Source organism: Oreochromis niloticus, linkage group LG1, assembly GCF_001858045.2.
Source record: "Oreochromis niloticus isolate F11D_XX linkage group LG1, O_niloticus_UMD_NMBU, whole genome shotgun sequence".
Classification (NCBI taxonomy): domain Eukaryota; kingdom Metazoa; phylum Chordata; class Actinopteri; order Cichliformes; family Cichlidae; genus Oreochromis; species Oreochromis niloticus.
Genome location: NC_031965.2, coordinates 25,218,669 through 25,240,215, shown reverse-complemented (window position 1 = coordinate 25,240,215; position 21,547 = coordinate 25,218,669). Strand labels below are relative to the sequence as shown.

The 21,547-nt window shown below is 39.3% G+C and overlaps 2 protein-coding genes across 4 annotated transcripts in view; one reads left to right on the top strand and one right to left on the bottom strand.

Moving 5' to 3' along the window:
* The window catches only part of tspan15 (tetraspanin 15), a 42,554-nt gene extending 40,387 nt beyond the window's left edge, over positions 1-2,167 (bottom strand). The window contains exon 1 of the mRNA XM_005458925.4: positions 1,988-2,167. Coding sequence (XP_005458982.1) covers positions 1,988-2,074 — 87 coding nt within the window. The 5' untranslated portion in view covers positions 2,075-2,167. The remainder of the gene's footprint in view (positions 1-1,987) is intronic.
* An 8,511-nt stretch (positions 2,168-10,678) lies between these two features.
* Positions 10,679-21,547, top strand: part of tacr2 (tachykinin receptor 2) — a 14,228-nt gene continuing 3,359 nt past the window's right edge. The window contains exons 1-8 of one of the 3 annotated variants that reach the window (XM_025906900.1): positions 10,679-11,111; positions 11,423-11,676; positions 12,419-12,583; positions 13,752-14,047; positions 19,220-19,414; positions 21,000-21,150; positions 21,273-21,392; positions 21,471-21,547. In XM_025906900.1, the coding sequence (XP_025762685.1) occupies positions 12,449-12,583; positions 13,752-14,047; positions 19,220-19,414; positions 21,000-21,150; positions 21,273-21,392; positions 21,471-21,547 (974 nt within the window). In that variant the 5' untranslated portion in view covers positions 10,679-11,111; positions 11,423-11,676; positions 12,419-12,448. Of the gene's footprint in view, positions 11,125-11,373; positions 11,677-12,418; positions 12,584-13,751; positions 14,048-19,219; positions 19,415-20,999; positions 21,151-21,272; positions 21,393-21,470 lie in introns of all 3 variants that reach the window. The other 2 variants (XM_013277054.3, XM_025906896.1) reach the window with 2 other exon arrangements.

Genomic DNA, 21,547 nt, shown 5'->3' with positions numbered 1-21,547 from the left:
CTAAACTGGGATCATATATAATGATATACTTCTAAAATTATATGACTAAAAGCAGGTGCACAGTCTGCTCTGAGACTTATTTATTATCTGTAGAAATCATTCCATCATCAAAATGAGAGCAGCATTGTCAGACTGAAGTTTTTTCTCAAAGGTTTCCTGGTTTTATTTGTTGGTTGCCAAATTCATAATTAAAAATCAAATTTAATTACTTTCACAGCCCCAGATCAAATGACAGCAATGATAAAGGCGGGCTTCCAGCCACTCAAAAAAATCTTATCTTAATCACAAAGCGTCATTACAACAGGAAGCTCTGCATATTTGATCTGGCAGAGTTTGAAGCTGGAGTTTGTGTTTCCACCTAGGAAGCAACCAGGAGATATTTTACTTGTTAGGCAAATGTGTAAACCACCAGACCATTTTATTCAAATATAGATCCAATATGTAGAAGGCTAAATCAAAAATTCCTTTATAGGAAATTGCAAGTTTAAATGTAGACATGACACTAATGAAAAGGGTATGGGTTTTTCCCGTTTTAAACTGAAGCAAACTGGGTACTGTATGTTGTAGGACTACTTTTATTAAGCTTAAAAACCTTCAGTGTCTATATGAAGTGAGGGTCCTCACAGGGGCATAAAAAATCATTTGGGATCCTCAACTTCCTCTGCTTGGGGAGTTCCAGGTGCTTCTGTCTGGGAGATTGTGTGGTTTTCCCAAAAATAGATTAAAAAAAAAAAAAATAGATAGTGTTGGACTAGGCTACTATCTGCAGAGTTTCACTCTGCGGTGTATGTGCATGTGCTAAACTGGCCTAAACTGTTCTAATCCAAGAAGCTTTATCACTCAAACACACACTTGGAAAAGATAATCTGCAGGTCGTTTCCAGGCAGGCTATGTCTGCCGTTCCTGAAAAATCCTAAAGGGAAAACAAGATAACTCCCAGAAAGTCTGCTAGAGGCAACATTATGCTGAGGAACCTCGATGGGAATGACTGATGATGGCTGGAGAGTTTTGACTCATTTACAGTGTTTCATCAGTGACCTGCACAGCAACTGTCTAAATGTAAGCAAATAAAAGTAAAAATCTAAATAACTTTTAGGTGGATTTTTAAAATTAATTTAATGTAATACTTTCATTATATGTGATCATTTTCCGTTCAGATCCTCTAATGCGTCGTTCCTCTAAGTCAGTATGAGCCTCTGCAGAAAAAAAAAAAGTCCCCATATATTTTTGCAATGGATCAGTGACCCCAAACAATCCGAACCATCAGACAAGAACAAGAAGCAGTGCAGCGGACGGCGTGTCAGAGCCCGCCACTCAATTACAACCCCCCCCCCCCCAAAACATAATAAAATAAAATAAAAACGATCCACACACTGAAAAAAATTCTACGGAAGAAAAACAGAAACTTTACTGATAGCCTGCGTGGAGTTAACTGGTCATCAGATTGAATGAAAAACTACTGAAGCCATAGAATGAAATGAAAAACTACTGAAGCCACGCTGCTACAGTGCTGTCACTGTCATTTGATTTACATGTGGCTCATCGGTCCACATGACCCGTACTGTGGTACAGTGACCACGGGAGGACACAAGACTCCTGCGTGAAAAATGACGCCTCGTCCGTTCTTCCCTTTTCTCTGTTTTTCTGATTTTATTTACCCAGTTCTCATCCGGGTAGGGTAAAGGTACGCAAGGAGGGTGTGGCGGCGGAAGGTTTCTGTGAGCAATATCCTACAGCACCTGTCCGTCCACAGGTGTAGCTTACAAAGCCCATGGTTTTATTAGAAAAGCGAAATAAGACCGGATCACCCTTTTTTCCACCCCACGGATCTGACCGGAACTCGCATACCCACAAATTAAAAGCATTAAACACACACACACACAAGCACACACACACAAACACACCCAGCCTTCCCTCCTGCCAGCCGGGATCTCCGAGCAAACAAAGCGCACACTCTGGGTTTTAGGATAATCGTGTCTGTACTCACCCACCAACAGCAGGCGTAGGAGAACAGCATGAATTTGACAATATAATAGGAACACTCATTAAAACATTTAGAATCTCCCTCTGCCATCGTGTCTGGACGGACGATAGTTTCTTTCAGCGGCTCTTTGGACTGCTGACAATTCACTTCCGTGTTGTCCTCGTCACAGCACCTGGAAGCAGGCGTACAGTGTGATATATGGACGGCCAAAGGGGGCTGGTGGATGTGAGCTTGTGGAAGTCTTTTAACTTGTAGAAGTTATGTGACATAATTACAATAATAAAATCTAATTAAAATTTGATTAAGATTCAAATCTTTGCCCAATTAAGGACGCGGTCATTTTAAGTGACAGATGGATACGCTTCCCGTACGTTTCCCGTTGTTTATTGTAAAAAAACCCCCAAACAATTAAAAACTTCTTCGGTTTTTCTGGGGCTTGCTGTTCAGTTTGTTTTAAGCCTCTTTTTGATATATATATTTTTTTGTTTAAACTGAGTATCTCACTGGTTTTTACCATCACAGTAAATTACAAAGGTATCTTTCAAGCTAAGCTATCCAGCATATAGTTGTTACTATAAATGGTAAAAAAAAAAAAAAATAATAATAATAATAAAATGGCCTGTATTTGTATAGCGCTTTTAAGCTGATAACAAGCTCCTGTGATTGGTTAAAAACCAACAAACAAGATTGAAAGAGCCAAAATGCTAAACCGGAGACCAGCAGACCAACTTATGAACAGTGCGGCTATTTCACAACATGCATCTTCTGTACTTTGCCCAGGTATTTCTAACCCATTAACGTACACGCCTATGTAAATAAATAGAAATTTTGAGGCCGCCTATGTCAGCGATAGCTTCACCACACTGTGCAGGACTACAGATTGACATTATTATCTGTATCTCACCATTTTATGCTGTAGGGCAGGGGTCTGCAACCTTTTACACCCAAAGAGCCACTTGGACCCGGTTTCCACACAAAAGAAAACACTGGGAGCCGCAAATACTTTTTGACATCTAAAATGAAGATAACACTGTATATATTGTTTTCTACCTTTGTGTGAACAACTAAGGTGTGCTGCTTATGAAATCCATGAAGTGGTACAGAGAAAATTACATTTTATTTATGTAATCAACACATTTTGAACTCTTAAAGAAATATAACAAAAGCAAAGACACCCAGCTGAACTAAAATGATCCATGTAGCAAACAAAAACTGTTGTGAGCCGCCTCCCTTATATCTCCTTTGGGCTTTTGGAGCCTTGACCTGACTTTTAAAAAATAATTGGTAAAAAAAAGCACTATGCTGCTGAAAAATGAAAAATAGATATTTGCAAAATTCTGCCTAAATATGTATTTTACCTGGTTAATGCGTGCGGCGGGGCGTGGTCTGCAGCGCCGCTGCAGGGGAGGCGGCCGCACCTGAGCGGCACCCGCAATCACGCCTCGCCGCCTTAAAGTCTGTGCTCTCTGCTGTTGTTGGTGGTGTGTGTCGGGCTGTGAACTGCAAAGCTACAGCCGGCTGTATTCGTACAGCAACTGTGTGTGAAAAGTGGTCAATAAAGAGATGCTGAAAAGCGCGTTCATGCAAACATCGTCGGGTCTGCCGTGATGTGTTTACAATGGGACTTCTGATCCTGAACCTCTGCGCACAGCGTCTGCTAATCGGTGCTCTGCGAAGTCAGTTTACGCAGGACTGTAAGCTGTCATCTGTCGTCTGTGAGGCGTGAGCAGTGTTTGTCTTTAACATAGTTCACGGTGGAGCTGCTGACATAATGTGGATCCGAAGATCCATAATTGGCCTACCAGGGGTTGAAAGTCTCGATAAATGCACGGTGTTTCGGCGGGAATACCGGCTTCCGCGAGTGTGACGCTTATATTGAGCGAGGAAAAAATAATAGAATATAATTTTATATTTATATTTCAATATCACAATAATTTTCCAATTTAGAACTACCAGTTTAAAAGAACTAACATAAATAAAATACACTTCAGCGAAATACTTCTAATTTATTTTCCCAAACCATGCGGAGCCGCACTATAAGGACTAAAGAGCCGCATGCGGCTCCGGAGCCGCGGGTTGCCGACCCCTGCTGTAGGGTGTTCAGAAGTAAACATGGGGCAAACACTGAGTTTGCCTGGGACAAAATGGGACTGAGATGTAATCCTAAATTTTCATAACTTACAAATAAAACTGCAATAAATTGTGCAGGATAAATATATATTTTGCTCTTTTGCTGAGTAAATACAATAAGGATAAAGGGAACCTGAAGTTTGTTCTTTTGCTTTCATGCGAAAGTCTTTATATACTCTTCTAATCTCTTTTATTTCTCTGTTATTTCAACTTCTCTTCTGTCTGGATGCATCCAAATTAAAACCACAAAAAATTAAAATAGTTTGGATGTAGCCACAGGTTGCCATGACGTTTTTTAGGCCATGGCTGCCAATTTTAGCAATCTTTATCCACGGTGTCCCTCCACTTTCTGTTCAGAAAGAACAGAAACTCTATTTCTCAGAATATACTGCCACTTCATTTTCTTTAGAGTTGTTTCCATCATATTTGACAAAATTTGCAAAGATTGTGACTTTTTGGTGATTTGTAACCTTCCCTCATGAGTATAGCATTAGACAGGCTAACCTTATTCTCCTGAGTACAATAAAAGACATACACATTGAGTAAAAGAAAGACTTTAGAGAAGTGTCTTGATGCATGCTCAATCATCCGGGTAAGTAAATCCCAAAAGGTTGATTCTGTTCATCTGGATCTATGAAGAACTCACTTGGATAAGTGACGAAACATTTCTCCCACTGAAAACGATGAACAGGATCAACGTTTTGGGACTGCAGAAGTGCATTTCCTGCAGAGCCAGTCAAAATGTGGGACATTGTTTCAAGATGTGGAACAAGGGACCAAGGAATAAAAATGCTGTGCAGATCCACATAAAGAGAGACATCTGGACCCGAAACTATGGAGAAGGTAGACTCTTTCTTATCTGCCATCATTTTATTTTAAGATTAGGTGTGTAGATGTATACATACATAGTTTGATCTGAATCTTGTTTGTACTCTAATCTGATGCTGTTGAAAGTAAAAAGTCAAGGAAAAACAAGATAAAGTCCACTGTGAACACCATTCATTCCCTCTGTTATTAGAACAAAACAGGTGTGAAATACACCAATGCAATTAAAATGTATTAACTCAGCATTTTACGGATTTTTCGACAAAGTGCACTTCAAGGAGACAGACTGTGTTATACTGAAACTGGTTTATTGGCACAAAGTGACTCAGAAGAGAGAATGAATGCAACAGGTTATGATCTGAATGCGAAGGATTTGTTCATTGAGGCTGTCATGAGATGCTGGTGGGTGGACAGGCAGATAGCAGGGCGGACCAGCTCAACTAGAAAAGCAGAGCAAATATGTTGCAAAATGTACCCGGGGAAACACTAAAATGCATAAATGCAATCTAAGAGCCTGGTTGCCGCACTGAGAAGATAAGCATTTATCTTCTTACACTGGCTCCCCATTAAATACCGTATTGACTTTAAAATTCTTTTGATCACTTTTAAAATTTCAAACAACTTGGCGCCTAGCTACCTAATTGATCTCCTCCAGTTGTACAACCCCAAGAGAGCACTAAGATCTTCGAATCAGTTGCTCTTAGTGCAACCAAGGTCTCGGTTAAAGACCAGAGGTGATCAAGGCTTTGCTATTGCTGCATCTAGACTCTGGAATAATCAAACTAGTTTGACTTTCATCTGGTTTGCTCTGCACTGTGCAAAAGTGTTTTTTATTCCCTCTTTGCTTGTTTTGCTCTGTCCCGAATTTTATGTATCTTGTGGTCGACTGTGAAGCACTTCAATGATGATTATTGGTCTTTTAAAATGTGCTTTGGAAATAAACTTCATTTGAAGCATTCTCCCAGAGAATGCAAGCAGGCCCATATATACTGCTGCTGATGACACTGACAGGAAGCAGGCACAGTGGCTGAAAGACTGGAAACCAAAGACCCCACCTAAAGGTGAAGACAGGACCTGCCCATTCCAGCCAGAACTCAGAGACCAGAAACAACAGGAGCAAACAAGTGCAGGACTATAACATAATTAGGCCCAAGCCTCAAGTGGTACAACAGGAAAGTACAGTTTCTTCAGCATGTAAATTTACCTAATGACTACCCGAATTATTGCCCCACACACGGGCATTTGTTTTGTACAGATAACCTGCTCACTAACCCGTCTGTCTGGCCATAAGAAATTATGTGAGATGAGGATGAGCCGACCATTAGAAATGTATCATCATAGCAGAAACCTGAACGGCAAACACACTCTTATCACTGTTAAAGATAAACATGTTTGTTTTCTTTACTCTAATGTAGCAGATATATGAAGGTAAATAAACTGCCAAATATTAGAGGCTGTAGAATGAAATGTGAGAATGTGCAAAAAAAAAAAATTCAACTTGTTTTTTTTTTAAAATTAGTATGAAAATTTGTGACTCAAGAGGGCACAACTGAGCAGCTGCTTTAACTGATTGGAGAGGCTGTAATCACAGAGTTGTGGAAATAGTAAAAGAAAAGAAATAAATATCAATAAAATCAGAATTACAAGTTTGAAGCTCTCAGTATATCTGTGTAAGTATCAATCTCCACATTTATTCATATTTTTTGTAAATTTAAAACACAAGCATGTGAAAACTTTTTACAAGTGAAAATGTCAAAATATACAAGTTTAGATTTTTTTTTACATTCTCACATTTTATTCTGCAAGCTCTCACATTTTGCAACATATTTACCTTCATACAGAAAGTACATCAAACATTACTCAAAACAAAACCATCTACAGTACCTTCTCTCCTGGTGGTGACATTTGGCGGAGGGACCATGCATCCCCATGCTGTGAGGAACTGGATCACTGGACGGTTCTTCAAAGAATTTTCAGAGGTAGCAGCTTTAGTATGGAGGCTCTTGAGCGCCAAAATTAATTAATTAAATATATCCTAAATAATAAATTAAATGTGTCATTAATTAATTAAAATTGGAGATATATAAATAAGGGAGGAGTGACTTCCTGTGTCATTCAGTGGTGCATTTTGATGATCTCAGCCATTCACTAAGCATGCTCCTGTGACTGGCAAACACGTCATGGCGGGAGGTATTGTCCAGCATTGTCCTTATCTTGGTCAACATCTTTGTCAACTCTCCGACACCACCTTAAGAGAGTCCATCGCCACAACATTACTGTCCTTGCGGATCAATCTATTGAGTCTGTTTGCATCTGCGACTCAATAAACAGATCCGATACACACAACTTGCACATGCATATCCGATCTTCTTTAAATAGCAGCCTATCAAAGAGTTCATAGCACACACTCTATCCAAAGCATACATTCAAGCCACTGAATACATATCAGAGGATCAGAAGACATCGGATGTGATAAACCAGTCATAAGCTTGCATGTGATAAATCGCCATCCCGGCCTTTTTAGCTGCTATAGCGCCCTTTTGAAGTTTTCTAAGCACCAAAAGCAGCAAAATCTTTATCAGCAGTGACTTGGCCAACAAAACATTTCACATCAGTAGGAGGGAGCTGTGTGATTGGCTGTTTCCCCCCTCTTGGTACATTTCTTACTTATACATCACCTTTATTACTTTCTTCAGTCAGAAAATGACCTTGGAGTGAAAGCAACAAAGAAACCCAAAGATTTTCAACTGTTATGAAATTCAACCTTCAGAAAAATAAGAATTTTTGTGTCCTTTGGTTGCCTCTGAGTACAGACTGTCTAGTTTTTGTAAAGTATTTATTTAAGATGTGCTCAGGTGCAACTTTTAACAAGAGTCACTGCAGGTGTCTGTTTCTGTGTTTGCTATTTTAGGTGGTGAGAATGAGTTTCTTCCCCTCTTGATTAGCTTTTGACCCTTGATAGCCAGCTCTCGCCCAGATTCACTCAGGCAACCACATTTATTAAGAACTGCTGCACCTTCTCATTTTTTGGGCCTGCATCCTTCAGCATGCCAGTAACTGGGCAAACAAGCTTGTTTGATCACATGAAAGTACACACAGGCAGTGTACATTTTACACAGTCTACCTTTGGTCATTCTGTTCACTAATTACATGCACGGGCATATGCAGTAGATTTCCCCTGCAAGGGAGGAATGTGAGGAACGGGCATGTAACAAGAAGCAGGTAACAAAGTGAGAAACTATCACAGAAGCACAAAGCACAAAAATCAACAGTAACAGTGAGACTGAAAAAAAAATCGAGTCACAATCTGCCTGTTTGCACTGTGAGATATGTTGTTGAATTTCTTCAAGGATAAACTCAAAGTCAATGCAATGACAAGACTTTTTTTTTTACAAACAGTATAAAAGAAAGTGTACATGGAGTGTCCTTAGAGGCACCTTCTAGCTGGTGATAAGCAATGTGGATGGAAAGCACAGTGCACACTCTTAGAAATAGGGGCACAATATAAAAGTCAGTTTCTGTAAATACAGAAACTACACTTGCTTTGAATTTTAGGTTGCAGCGTCAGGATACACTCTGAGACATAAAGATAAAGAAATTATGCACAAAAATAAATTGTAATCTTAGATTTTAAGAGTTCATGAGACACATTTAATACAAAGTAGTTTGTATCGGTAACATGACGGGGAGGATGTTGCTGCCTGCTTGAATATTCCTGGTCCCTGTGTCCTCTGTCTAACAGCCTCATGTGCAAATTTTAGATAAATAAAGCTTTGAATTGCCAGCAAGACTAGGCTGAAACAAAGTCGGTACAAAAGTCAATATTTGGTGTGACCACCTTTATCCTTCAGCACAGTCTAAACTCTCTTAGGCAAGCTTTCTTGTAATTTCTTTAAGTGGTCTTCAGGAGTAGTTCTCCAGGGTTACTGAAGGACATTCAAAACTCTTCTTTGGATGTTGGCTGCGTTTTGTTCTATTCTCTGTCAAGATGATCCCATGCTGCTTCACTAATGTTGGGATCTGGGCTCTGGGGAGCCCAGTCCAGCACAGCTGTTCCACCATGTGTTTTTCTATCCAGGTGTGCTTTTACTGTATTGACAATGTGTTTGGAATCATTCTCATGTTGAAACATGAACTGGTCCTAAGCCGATAATTTGCAGATGGTATTTTACCATGCATCAAAATCTGACAGGAGTTTTTTGTGTCATAATTCCAACAATTTTGACAAGATCCACAACACAAGTGGCTCCGAACAATGACAGAGCTTCTATCGTGTTTTGCAGATGGCTGTAGACACGCACTGTGGTAACACCCCCCGCCCCTAATATCAAATATTAAGGACAAACTGCACACCATGCTTAGACATGCCTAGTTTTCAGCTAATAGGTCTTTGGGACACCTTGTTGTTGCAAAAATACAAAAATACTGCTGGTCTGCCGGTCATACTATACAAATGATGTACCAATTTATCGATTCAGTTAGTTGCTTTTTATGCTTGAATGATTCATAGGTCAGTGTTAAGCAACTTAACAGGAAGAACAAAAAATATTCCTCTGAAATGTACAAAGATTTTAAAAGTTACAACAAAGTCTGGCTCCTTGGAAGCAAACTGTTTAAAAAAAGAAGAAGGGTGACTCATTTCTTGGACATTTTCACACTTAATGAGCAAAACGTTTTCAAAAAGATGATGCATCTCAGTTTTCCCTCATTCAGTGATTCAGCTATCATTACATGCTTTACCACTGACAGATCAAAGTGCATTCATAAAGGTAAAGCTGTCACACACAGAGTTTTTTTCTAAAGTAAACAGCATGTTTTAAACAGTTCATCTAAATCCAGAACTTTCAGTACGTTTTTGTTCTTGTGAAGAAATGTTAGCATCGCATCAACACACCAGGAACAGCAGTAATTTTAATGAAAAACCACTGAGTGCACAGCAATTATCATACACTTTAAAGCCAAAGCCATCCAGCAGACCGAATCCAACCCTCTGGTGTTCAGACAACATGTCTGACACCTCTACCACTCCAGTGACAACTGCTGTACTTGAGTTTTTTGTGGCTTCATATGTTTTCTGTGTAAGCACAAAAAGACTGTCTATAATTTAATGTGAAGAGAAACCTTTCTAGACCAGCACATGGATTGTTCACAAGCACAACACACAACTCACATGTAAATACTTTTATTTATGTTTTACTGCAGTTTGGCAGTGATACGATCTCCTGGGGACCTGTAAGTGTTTTGTCATGTTTCAGAGACACAGCTCAAAACGAGGATAGACAGCTGCAGCTTTTTTTTAAATGTGTGACTTTTCAAAAACTGCAAACACAGAGCTGGACTTAACAAGTATCATGGCATGACTGTCTAACACCACTTTCAACTCTGTGGCACTTTTCTGTTTGCCTCAGATAACTGCAGTAGATTCACATATCAAAACTGTCACTCCCTTGAGCACCTCTTTGTTTTTCATTGGGAGAAATTGCTCATTCCCAGACAGTGTGAGCTGAATGCTGGTAAATGCTGTTTTTCTGCTGTGCAAATTTTTTAATAACTAAGTGCTAAGAGCAACATGAAGAACCTCAAACAAAATTCACAGAGACAGACCGTGTTGCTCCAAACTGAACAACAGTTTGGAAGGCTAGAAAAAGCATGTAGAAGGTGGAGACAAGAGAGTCTCATAATCCTGCTGAGAACTTGTCAGGACCATGACCACACTGCAGTTAAAAAAAGAAGGAAAAACTCTCTACAGCCATGCCAAAATCCACAAATGTAATCTCTTGGGGAGGACATTCTTGCTTAGATGGATTTCTAGTGATTGCAGCTTGGCTGAACACCTCAATAATCGAAGAGCTTCACTGTTGCTTTCAGAGTTTTATTGAAAACCCAATTGAGGAATCATTTTTCCCTAGCTCTCACCTGATTGTGCATTTTTAGCACGCTCAAATTCACAATGAAAAAGGGTGAACAAGCACAGCAGGCTCTCTTCTAGAGGCTCTCAGTCTGAGACCACCAGGATAGGCACATATGCGTGTTTTTCCTTTTCTTTCTTTTTTTTTGTAGGCATAGAAGATGGGTATGGGTTGGAGCAATTTCACAAGAAACCATCTCAAAAGTGTTTCAGACTTGTCGAGCGGTGAAAATTGACGGCTGTCAAGAAACTACAGCAGTAGCGGTAAAATTCAGGGGTACACCTCTCTCTTTCCTTCTTCTCGGACCACCCTAGCTTTCTCTGTCCAGGCTCTTACATTTGTTTCCCCCTCTCCATCATCTTGTTGATATTCGGCTATTTTAGAGATGGAGTACGGAAATAAGGCACTGCTCTCACAAGTCTCAGCTGCTCCTTCTCCCTCTCCTCTCGCAATATTTCATTTTCTGTTTAAGTCTTAGTTTTTTCCATCACATTTATCTTTCTTGTAAGACATTTATTTTGGCAGGATTTTACACCTCGTACCTCTCTTCATCTCTCTCCCTCTGGTCGTGGAGGATTTTGGCGCGACTCTGCGCGCACGGTAGCGTGCCTGAACGTCTGCGCTTCTCACTCTCAGATCAACATGAGCAAGTCACACATTCCAGTAGAGAGAGGCAGAATATATGCGTGTGTGAGAAGGAGGGAGAGTGGAATCTGGAGAAATACCTTAATGGATTATTGGATGGACCTGTTTGCCCTTTACGCAGAAGGAATCTGATTTTCGGACAATAGCAATGGATTGAGTTTCAACTTGACCATTAATAGAGAGGTAAGACATATGAAAACTAATAATATGATTCAGGTTTAGGTTTTCTCCGGGTATTGTCCAGTACATGAATGTATCACTTGTGGAGTTAAGGCAGCCAAAGAAACACACTGTATGTGACAAATGTGCGTAATTCATGCTCAGTCGTGCATCTATTCCGCTAATCTTAAAGCACCTTTAATGAATTAATAAATGAATTAAAATATAATAAAACAAAATAAGAAAGAAAGTCATTTTTTAATGTATGTTTTTTGAGGGTTTTTTTTTTTTTTTTTTTAAACAATCGTCTTCTAGCATAAAAATTAAGCTGTCAGGAGAGTCTGGAAGTTGTCACCACGGTAATACTTGCATCCTGTTGTTAATACTTGTAATCCAAAGCCAGATGCCGTCACAACGATTGATATGGTTGTCTCAAATCCGACTCAAAAACTTTAAAACAAATTAAAACCGCTCTAAAGACTACAATGAACAGCAAGGAGATTAACACATTCACACCTTGTTTTGGAGTTGATGCAGCTTAAAGCTAGTGCATGTTGTAGTGGGAAAATTAGCTATTATTGGGGTGGTGTTAGTGCCTCTATTTATAGCGTTAAAAATGAAGAAATCATTTTATAGACACAATGATACACGCGCGAGTGTATTTACTCATCATTCCCCTACAAGAGAGTGTTTTTTTTTTTTTAATTTGTCGGTCATTGTGGCTAATTACGCATGACGCACAACGTATATACAATTATACCTACAGGTTCTGTCACCGGTAAGACAGAAAGCCAACATGGACGCCGGTAGTCTGATACAACATATTGAACGAGGCGAAGAGACCACTTCATGGCCATTGTCGATGACCACTGAGTGGTTTGAGGACGGGAACGAGACGACCTGGAATCAGTTCCAACAGCCCGACTGGCAGGTGGGAGAAAAACACTGAGATAACAAATGAAAGTGATTAAAGTCAGAACTGCAGAATTTAAAAAGATGACTTTTGATGATGATATTAATGAAAGAAGTAAGAAAGACGATTCGGTGAAGTAAACAGGTGTATTCTTTTTTTTACTTGTATATTTTTGAAGGGCAAAAGCCATATGTCAGTGACATCATTGATGTGAAACCCAAGTAAAGTGCCTGAAACAGACAGAAACTCAATAGAATGAAGTAAAGGCTTACTGGTGAATGCGATTTGTCTCAGGGACAAAATCTGGGGCTGATTCAAAGAACAATATTTTCACTTCACAGACTGTATATTAGTTATCTGAAGGCTTTTTGCTCATTCCTCTAAACACTTTTAACTCCCCCACTGTCATTTAAACCTGCACCACACCGTGCACAGTTTACAGTCCTCTCCTCCTATCTGTGCTTGGCTGTCTGAAGTAGCTCATTGCTTTACATTTCTGCGACAGTGGTTGGCTGGGTATGAACAGGTGATGGATGTCAGGGTTTTCATTTCTGGCCCCAGATAAAGTGCAGCATGTCTGTCCTATTAATTTTCTTATAGGTCAGACAATGAAAGGAACGGGGTCTACAGATATTAAAAAATGCTGAAGATTGGTGGTTGCTTGTTTCAGAATAGACTTTACCTGGAAGCAGACTTTGATCAGTTTATCTCTCTTTGGGGGGATGAGATAAACTAGGAATTCCCTGTGTAAAGAAACTTAAGATTTCTGAAGAGTTGTTACGTCTCAGGTCTCACGTCTGAGGCATCTACTAATTGTAAGGTTGGTGGCTCGATCCCTTTTCCTCTTGTCATTATGTTGAGGTATCTCTGAGCAAGCTACTGAACCCTTAGTTTCCCCTGATGTATCCATCAGAGTGTGAGTGTTAGGATAAAAGCACTCAGACACAGGAAAAGATGTTTGTACAAATGGGTTAATGACGGTTGTAGTAAGAAAATGCTTTGAGTGCTCCAATAAATTAGGAATGTGCTACAAAAGTGTCAGTCCATTTACCACATGCTGTAGACATCCTGTGCAGGGATAGGGTGGGGTTTGCAAATATATACGTATTTGTGAGTTCCTTTATTGTGTTTTTTTTTGTAACTGCGTATAAGATGCTGACATTAAAGGTCTCCTCTCCTCTCCCAGGTGGCTCTCTGGGCTATAGCATACTCCCTGATCATCCTGGTGTCCATCACTGGGAACGTCACAGTGATCTGGATTATCCTCGCTCACAGGCGCATGAGGACTGTGACCAATTACTTCATCGTCAACCTGGCTTTCTCTGACGTTTCCATGGCGAGCTTTAACACCCTTTTTAACTTTGTGTATGCGCTTCACAATGACTGGTACTTTGGCTTGGGTTACTGCAGGTTTCAGAACTTCTTCCCCATCACCGCCATGTTTTCGTCCATATACTCAATGGCTGCCATTTCAGTGGACAGGTAAGAACGCTCTCCTATAGAGTTCAGAATAAGTGAATACCGACAATGAGCTATACTGTGCATTAAAAAAGATAGACTGAACACTCAGACTGGCACAGCAGGCAATCTGGAGTATAGAGAAAACAGCATATGAGCATACAAAGTGTGAAAAAATCACAGAGTTAGGCTTGAAAATCTAGTTGTCTGAACATGTCTACAGATTAATGAGCTGTAGTTTAAGTATCTTTAGAGCTGATTAGGAGAAGGCAGACATCTGTGCCAACCAGGGATGGAGTAGCACCACCTTCACAGAGTTTAACACCAACAAAAACATAGAAACACCTTCACAAAAAGGGGTTTAAATAGGTGAGGGGAGGGAGGCTGGGGGCATGACCGACAGGGAAAAAAAGGGGAACTCGGCACTGGAGCCAAAGGGATCATGTGAAAAATATGAGGTCAACAACTGCCATTAAAATGAACAAGTCATTACATCAGAGACTCTTTTGTGCTATCAGTCAGACACTAATGGGGTGACTGATCCCCATTTTATGCAAACACCATTTAGAAAGTGCATTATGAAAACAGTCAAAAAAAGGAATCATCACAACTTAATGAAAAAATCAACTTAGTGGCATATTGCTTCAAGCAACTAGCAGATCTGGGCAAGCCCAGTATGCTGTATTTCATCTCTCTTTCTGCAAGAACACGGATCATTTTCAGAGTTTCTGGAAGAGTAAGGGTTTCGACATTTGAGCTCAAACAACAGCTCCTTGAGGAGCATGATTTGCTCTCATTCTCAGCAGCCAGTACAGATGAAAATGCTGCATGAAGGAGATATGGGTCAGCAGGCGGACACAGATGAAACACAGATGCCAGTAATGCTTACTAGAGCATGAATGGTCAGCCTGAATAAAATATCATATACCGAGCAAGGTATAAAATCTATGCTCAGTATATGACACTTGTAGTAAGTTAGTTACAAATTTATAGGACTGACCTTATGCAATATGACACTTCTTCAAGATAAAAATAATCAACATCAAAGAAGGGTGTTTCACCCTGATGACAATGTTACAATGATCGTGATCACACAGCGGCAACACAAACTGAGAATTAAATGTGTTATTAAGACCTATTTGTTTTTCGTTTTATTTTCATCATGGATTCACTTGATAAACTCAGAATTGTTGACCTATATATGATGCACCAAAACTTCTTTGCAGATTTAAACTATCCATAAACTCTTATGATTGTAATAAAGCTACCTATATAAAATAAACCACTATGGGATGCAAAGAAAAACTAGAAAACATCTGAGTCAGTGTGGTCCTCCTCTCGGAGGCCTGACCTAAATCCCACAGAACACCTGTGGGCTGCTGAAAAATGTCAGATCACTGATGCTTTAGTGGGGATGACCTGACAGCTTTGACTGAAACATGAAGGAAACCACAGCTGTTGCAGCAACTGTTTGATTTTCCAAGCGTCCAAGTGTTTTCAGGTAGTTCTGCAAGCAAAATGATGCTGGACTAAATACCAAAACATTATAACAGCAATCAGCAATTTTTAGTATTCACGGGGAAGGAAGGTCTGGAAGCTGTGCTTAGATTGCTGCTCTTGTGACCTGGACTAGCTTTTTATTTTCATTTTGAAAGTGTGAATCATTTTTAAATGAATTCCCAACACTCTTCTTTTTCAATTACTCTTGTAATATCTACTTTGATGTGACTTTTTTAAAAATCTGATGCAATCAATGTGTTTTCTTTTTTTGAACAAAGCAGTTTTATTAACTAAATCTTTCTAGCAGATCCATTAATTCATAATTTCTTTGGCTCAGATTGATCAAGGTGCTGGAAATTTCCTCTGAGATTTTGGTCCATATTGACCTGACAGCAGCACACTGTTGCTCCTTGTGTCCATTACAAAACTGCTCTATCGGATTAAGATCTGGTGACTTTGTTTGTGTGGGTTTTCTTAGGGGGACTCTGGCTTCCTCCCACAGTCCAAAGACATGCAATTAGTGGGGTTAGGTTAGTTAGAGATTCTAAATTGCCCATAGGTGTGAATGTGAGTGCGAATGATTGTCTGTCTCTTTGTGTTAGGTCTGCATCAGACTGAGTAATGGACTTGGGTAAAACAAGTAATGAATACATCACCAGTTTTCTAAGTAAATATACTTCTAAAGGTGCGATTGACATGAAATTCTCACCAAATGTCGGTAACAACCCATCCAATGCAAAAACACAAAGAAATCAAAGCATAGATTTCCATAAATTATGTGTAACAATAAGAAATGACAGAGGGGAAAAGTATTGAACCCACTTACTGAAATGTATGTAATATGTAATACTTAGTAGGTAACGACAGCTTCAAGAGGCCACCTGTATGGAGAAACTAGTCACATGCATAGCTCCGGTGTGATTTTGGCCTATTCTTCCTCACAGACAGTCTTCAAATCCTGAAGGCTTCTTGGGTCCTATGAACTCTCATCTTTAGATCAGTTACATGAAGGGTGATGTATGCTGAAAAGCTACCCCGAGACTATATGCTTCCAGTATTTAACAGTATTGTTCAGCAAACTTTGAACATGCTTCAACATGCTCTTTCTTTAGCAGTGGTCTGTGTCATATTCTGGCATGGTGAGCGTGCATGCAGGCCATGGTGGGCGAGGGCATTGCTTGCTTTCTTTGAAACAATTATACCTGCTGCTTCCAGGTATTTCTTTGGCTCTCCACAAGCAGTCCTTGGCTCTTTGACAACTTTTCTGATCATTCTTTTCACTCCTCCGTCTGAAAATCTTGTGGGGAGCACCTGGTCGTGGCTGGTTTATGGTGAAATTCCACTTCCAGATTATGTCCCCAACAGTGCTCACTGGGACCTAGAGTAGTTTAGAAATTCTTCTGTAACCAATGCCATCAGTATGTTTTGCAACAATAAGGTTGCAAAGGTCTCATTGGTTTTACCCATCATGTTTACTCATCACTACACATAACATATATGGTTGATTTCTTTCCATGTGTGGATTGGATGGGTTGCTACCGACATCTAGTGAGAACTTCATGTTAGTAGCACCTTTAGAAATATATTCCCTGTAAAAATCGGTGATGTGTTCAATTCTTATTTTACCCACTATAAGTTGAAGAGAATGGATGGATGGACTTTGGAGGAGATATGAGTACATTGAACTCATTCTTATGTTCTTGAACATGACCTTTGTGATATGGTGCTTTATCTATCACACTGTAGTCATAAAGAAATGGTCAACAACAATACTCAGGTAGGCTGTGGCTCAAACATTACGATGAGATCCAAAATGTGCCAGGAAAAGAGGTGTTCTTCTGCACACTTTGGTTGTAAGTGGTTATTCAAATGGCTAATGCCTTCTTATCAGCTCAAGGCAGAAATTCTCCTCTGACTTCTGGTGCCAACGAGGCATTTTTAGCCAAAAAGACTATTCTCTGTAAACTCTAGAGATGGCTATGTGGGAAAATCCCAATAGATCAGCAGTTTCTGAAATACTCAGACCAGACCACCTGGCACCAACATCCATGCCACGTTCAAAGGCACCTTTTTTCTCTACTGTGATGCTCGGTTTGAACATCAGGAGTTATCTTGATCATGTCTGCATGGTTAAATGCACTGAGCTGCTCCCATGTGAAAGCCTCATTAGATATTTGCAGTAATGAGCAGTTGAACAGGTGTAGCTAAAGACATGGCTGCTGAGTATATATTTTATTTGACTCTATGTCCTGAGCACAGATGTAGTGACAAATGAGCCATACACTAAGATCGGTCCAGATGTCAAATGTACTGGTAATGTGGAAATTCCTTCACACTAACTTCCCATTTATGGAATCATCGATTTATGTGGCTTATTCGGGCCTTTTCTTTGGTACCACTACATAACAAAAAGAAGAAAATACAGTCACTGTATAACATAATCTCTACAACAGTGGTGGCAAACACAAGGTCCGGGGGCCAAAATCGGCCCAACAAAGACTCAAATTGAAAATGCGAAGGAGGGGATAAATTTTGGTCTTTTAATTGTATCTTGATAAATTTTACAGCTTGTCCTGCTGATTAAAAACCAAACACAAAAACACTCCCCCATGGCTGGCCATTCATACTACACCAAAGTAACCTAGTAACAGATAAACAATGAAATGATCTACCAGAGAAATTTGGGGGTTTTTGCAATGGGTCTACAAAAATAATCATTAAACATGTAGTTAAAGATCTTAAACTACACTTTTTAGATATTTCAGATATTTCAATGGTCCTGCTCACTTAAGATCAAAGTGGGTTGTCTGGAATAACAACTGAGAAGTCAATATTAAGATTAATGTAAAAGGAAATAAAAACTTGTTATAGGTTCTACTTTCAAACTTTCATCTTTATGTGAAACGTTTATGTAAGATTTCATGAAGCAGTAATAATCCACAGAACATTCACAAAGCCACTCCACGCCAATAATGTAAGTTTATGATTCATAACCATAGATGACCGATTTCACCGTCATTTTAACAATACCATTGAATGATGCTAAGTTGAAAAGAGTAGACTGCATACTGGTTGAGATGGGTTGCCATAGCTACCGCATTCATTGGCAGTTATTAACATTATTTCACCTTCATTAGCACTTCTCAACTTTTAATGAGGTAACTTCTGTATTATATGGTAGATTGCTGCAGTGAGTGACGGGGAAGGAGTTTTTTAATATACCATCATTAACTTGAATCACGGGATGTCACTGATTTTTATTTATTTTCATTGTATCTGAATATTTTTAAAAATGGATAGCGTAGGTTTTAAATGGTTATTATACTGGGCTTTTATCACTTGACCTCTGACAGTTAGTGTATGTTCCACAAATAAATAATTACTAAAGAAAATGTTTTTGTTTGTTCAAAATATGAAAAACACTTTTGAAAAACAGTCGTTAAAAACAAACACTCAGCAGGAACCTTTTGATTACTGCTCAGCTTTGAAACTGTTGTTTTGTAGCTGATGGTTTGGTGGATGAGTGGGTAGTTTTCTGTCATGAAAAGAAAATGTCACTTTTTTTAGGGTAAATTTCCACACTAAAAAAAGCTTTAAAGCATTGCCCTGTTTTCCCTGTCAGTGCACCTATGACTGAGTTTCTTTAGACAAAGACACGTGAAGGTGTAACCATACAAAAGTTTCTGTCTTTTTCAGGTACATGGCCATCATCCATCCTCTGAAGCCTCGCCTCTCCTCCACCTCTACAAAGGTGGTGATTGCCCTGATATGGATTGTGGCAGTATCACTGGCGTTTCCTCAGTGCTACTACAGTGTGACAAGATTTTATTACCCCAGAACCGTGTGTATGGTCGACTGGCCTGATGATTATGGAGGAACACATCAACTAAGGTGAAATAAAGTGACACACACATGCATAGATGGTGACATCGCTAACAGGTCTGTCAGTTTAGGGGCTATTTATGCCACTCTTTAAATGCAGATGTGTGTGTTTACCTATTTGGATTGAGGAGAAGTTGCTACTTAAGCACTGGCAAAAATATCTAAAAGAAAGTCGGACAATAAACTGAATAAAATAAATGTTTACATAGAAGGTAAAAACTTTGACCTCAAGTTGGATCTCCAACTTGTTTTTCTCCTTCTCGGCTTCATTTCCTCTAATACAGCATTTAAAAGTGAACGAGGTTGATCAGATTTTTACATTTACAATGAAAGCAGGCGAGGAGTGGCTATGTTAAATGTTGCTATGACTGCTGAGGTTAAATCAATCTTGTGTTCATCTAAAACATCAAAGAACTCCAAGGCACTCTCTTTTTAAATAAAATTTTAAAATGCCTTTATTGAATGTTGCATGCCAAAATGCATTTTGGCATGCAACATTCAATAAAGGCATTTTAGAACTCTGATCAAAAAGCTAAACAGATTTTATAGAAAAAGTCAGCTTTTCAACTACCGGCAAACTTGATTCCCCACCGCGTAGGAGGTTTTAAGGTCAAACAAGACTATGGCATGAAAATTAAGCTTTTTAAAAAAGAGCCTTGGGAGTCTTTCATGTTTTAACTTATATATATATGTCTTCCAAAGTGCACTTCAGATAACACAAATCTAAATCTAAGAAGCTCTCCTTCTCACAGACTGTTCAAATCCCACATTCATGTTTACATTCATTCATGTTCATCAACCTTGTGTTGTGTGTCCTCATAAACTCTGTGCACGTGATGGGTGGCAGAAACTTTTGTAAAGCTCAGTTATTCAAGTTTTGATAGTTTAAAACATGAAAATAGTTTCAATAACTTGACTCTCTCCTATTTTATCTATTGTATAATTCATCAAAACCTCTATAAGTTGCTAATGTGGATACTGCCATAGAAGTGTGGCAGAAAGGTTGGTCCACCTCACAACATGTTATTGACACAAGTTCAAGCTGCAGAAGGCAGCTGAGGAAAGGAAAAGAAGGACAGTGTCTTCATACATGATTACTTTTGAACTTTATCTTTGAACTCCACTCTCCAAGGACAAATCCATCTGCCTGACTCCTTCAATTTGATCTTTATGTACTCATCTGATCTCTGTGATTGGCTTAGGTCTCCAATAACAAGCTTAATTCTCTAAAGCCTGACAAAGAAAGAAAACCACAGATGGGAAGACAGAGCCTTGGCTTCTCTGAGACCTCTTACACTAAAAGTGCTGGAAGGTTAAAATGTTTGTTGTTGTTTTCTGCCTGACATAGAAATTAAGCATTTATTATTCATGTTGCTAAACTGTTTCGAAGCAAATTTCCAAGTTTCATCAAATGCATAAAAGTAGTTATTGCTCGGTGAGAGATATCCATGTAGAAAAACACAAACTGAAAATATTTAAACGGTATATGAGCACACTAACATGGGATTTATGGTGATGGCTTGGTGATAACAGCTGACACAACCTAAAGGTTGAATGTTGTGTTACCATTTCTTGTCTCTTTTTCTCCATGTAGTTATCAGTTTGCGGTTATATTGCTGATCTACCTTCTCCCTCTGCTGGTGATGCTGGTGACATACACTATAGTCGGCCGATCACTGTGGGGTGGCCACATCCCTGGAGAGGCGTCAGACCATTACCACAGCCAGATAAATGCCAAGAGAAAGGTTACACTGTTCCTTTTTTTTTACTACTCAATTTGACTACAAATCCTCTGAGCTGACCTGATCTTAAAGGAAAAAAAACAGCAGCAATTACTCGGGCTCATATGTCTTCTTATTTTCCATAGGTGGTGAAGATGATGGTTGTGGTGGTGGTGACGTTTGCCCTATGCTGGCTGCCCTACCATGTCTACTTCATACTGGGATCATTCAACAGAGACATTTATAAACAACATTACATTCAGCAGGTTCACGGATGCCTCTCTGTTTTATATTCTTGAATCTGTAGTTTTGTGTTTACTCATTATTTTTTGTGTCTTCGTCAGGTGTATCTGGCCATATTCTGGCTGGCAATGAGTTCAACTATGTACAATCCTATTATTTACTGCTGTCTAAACCAAAG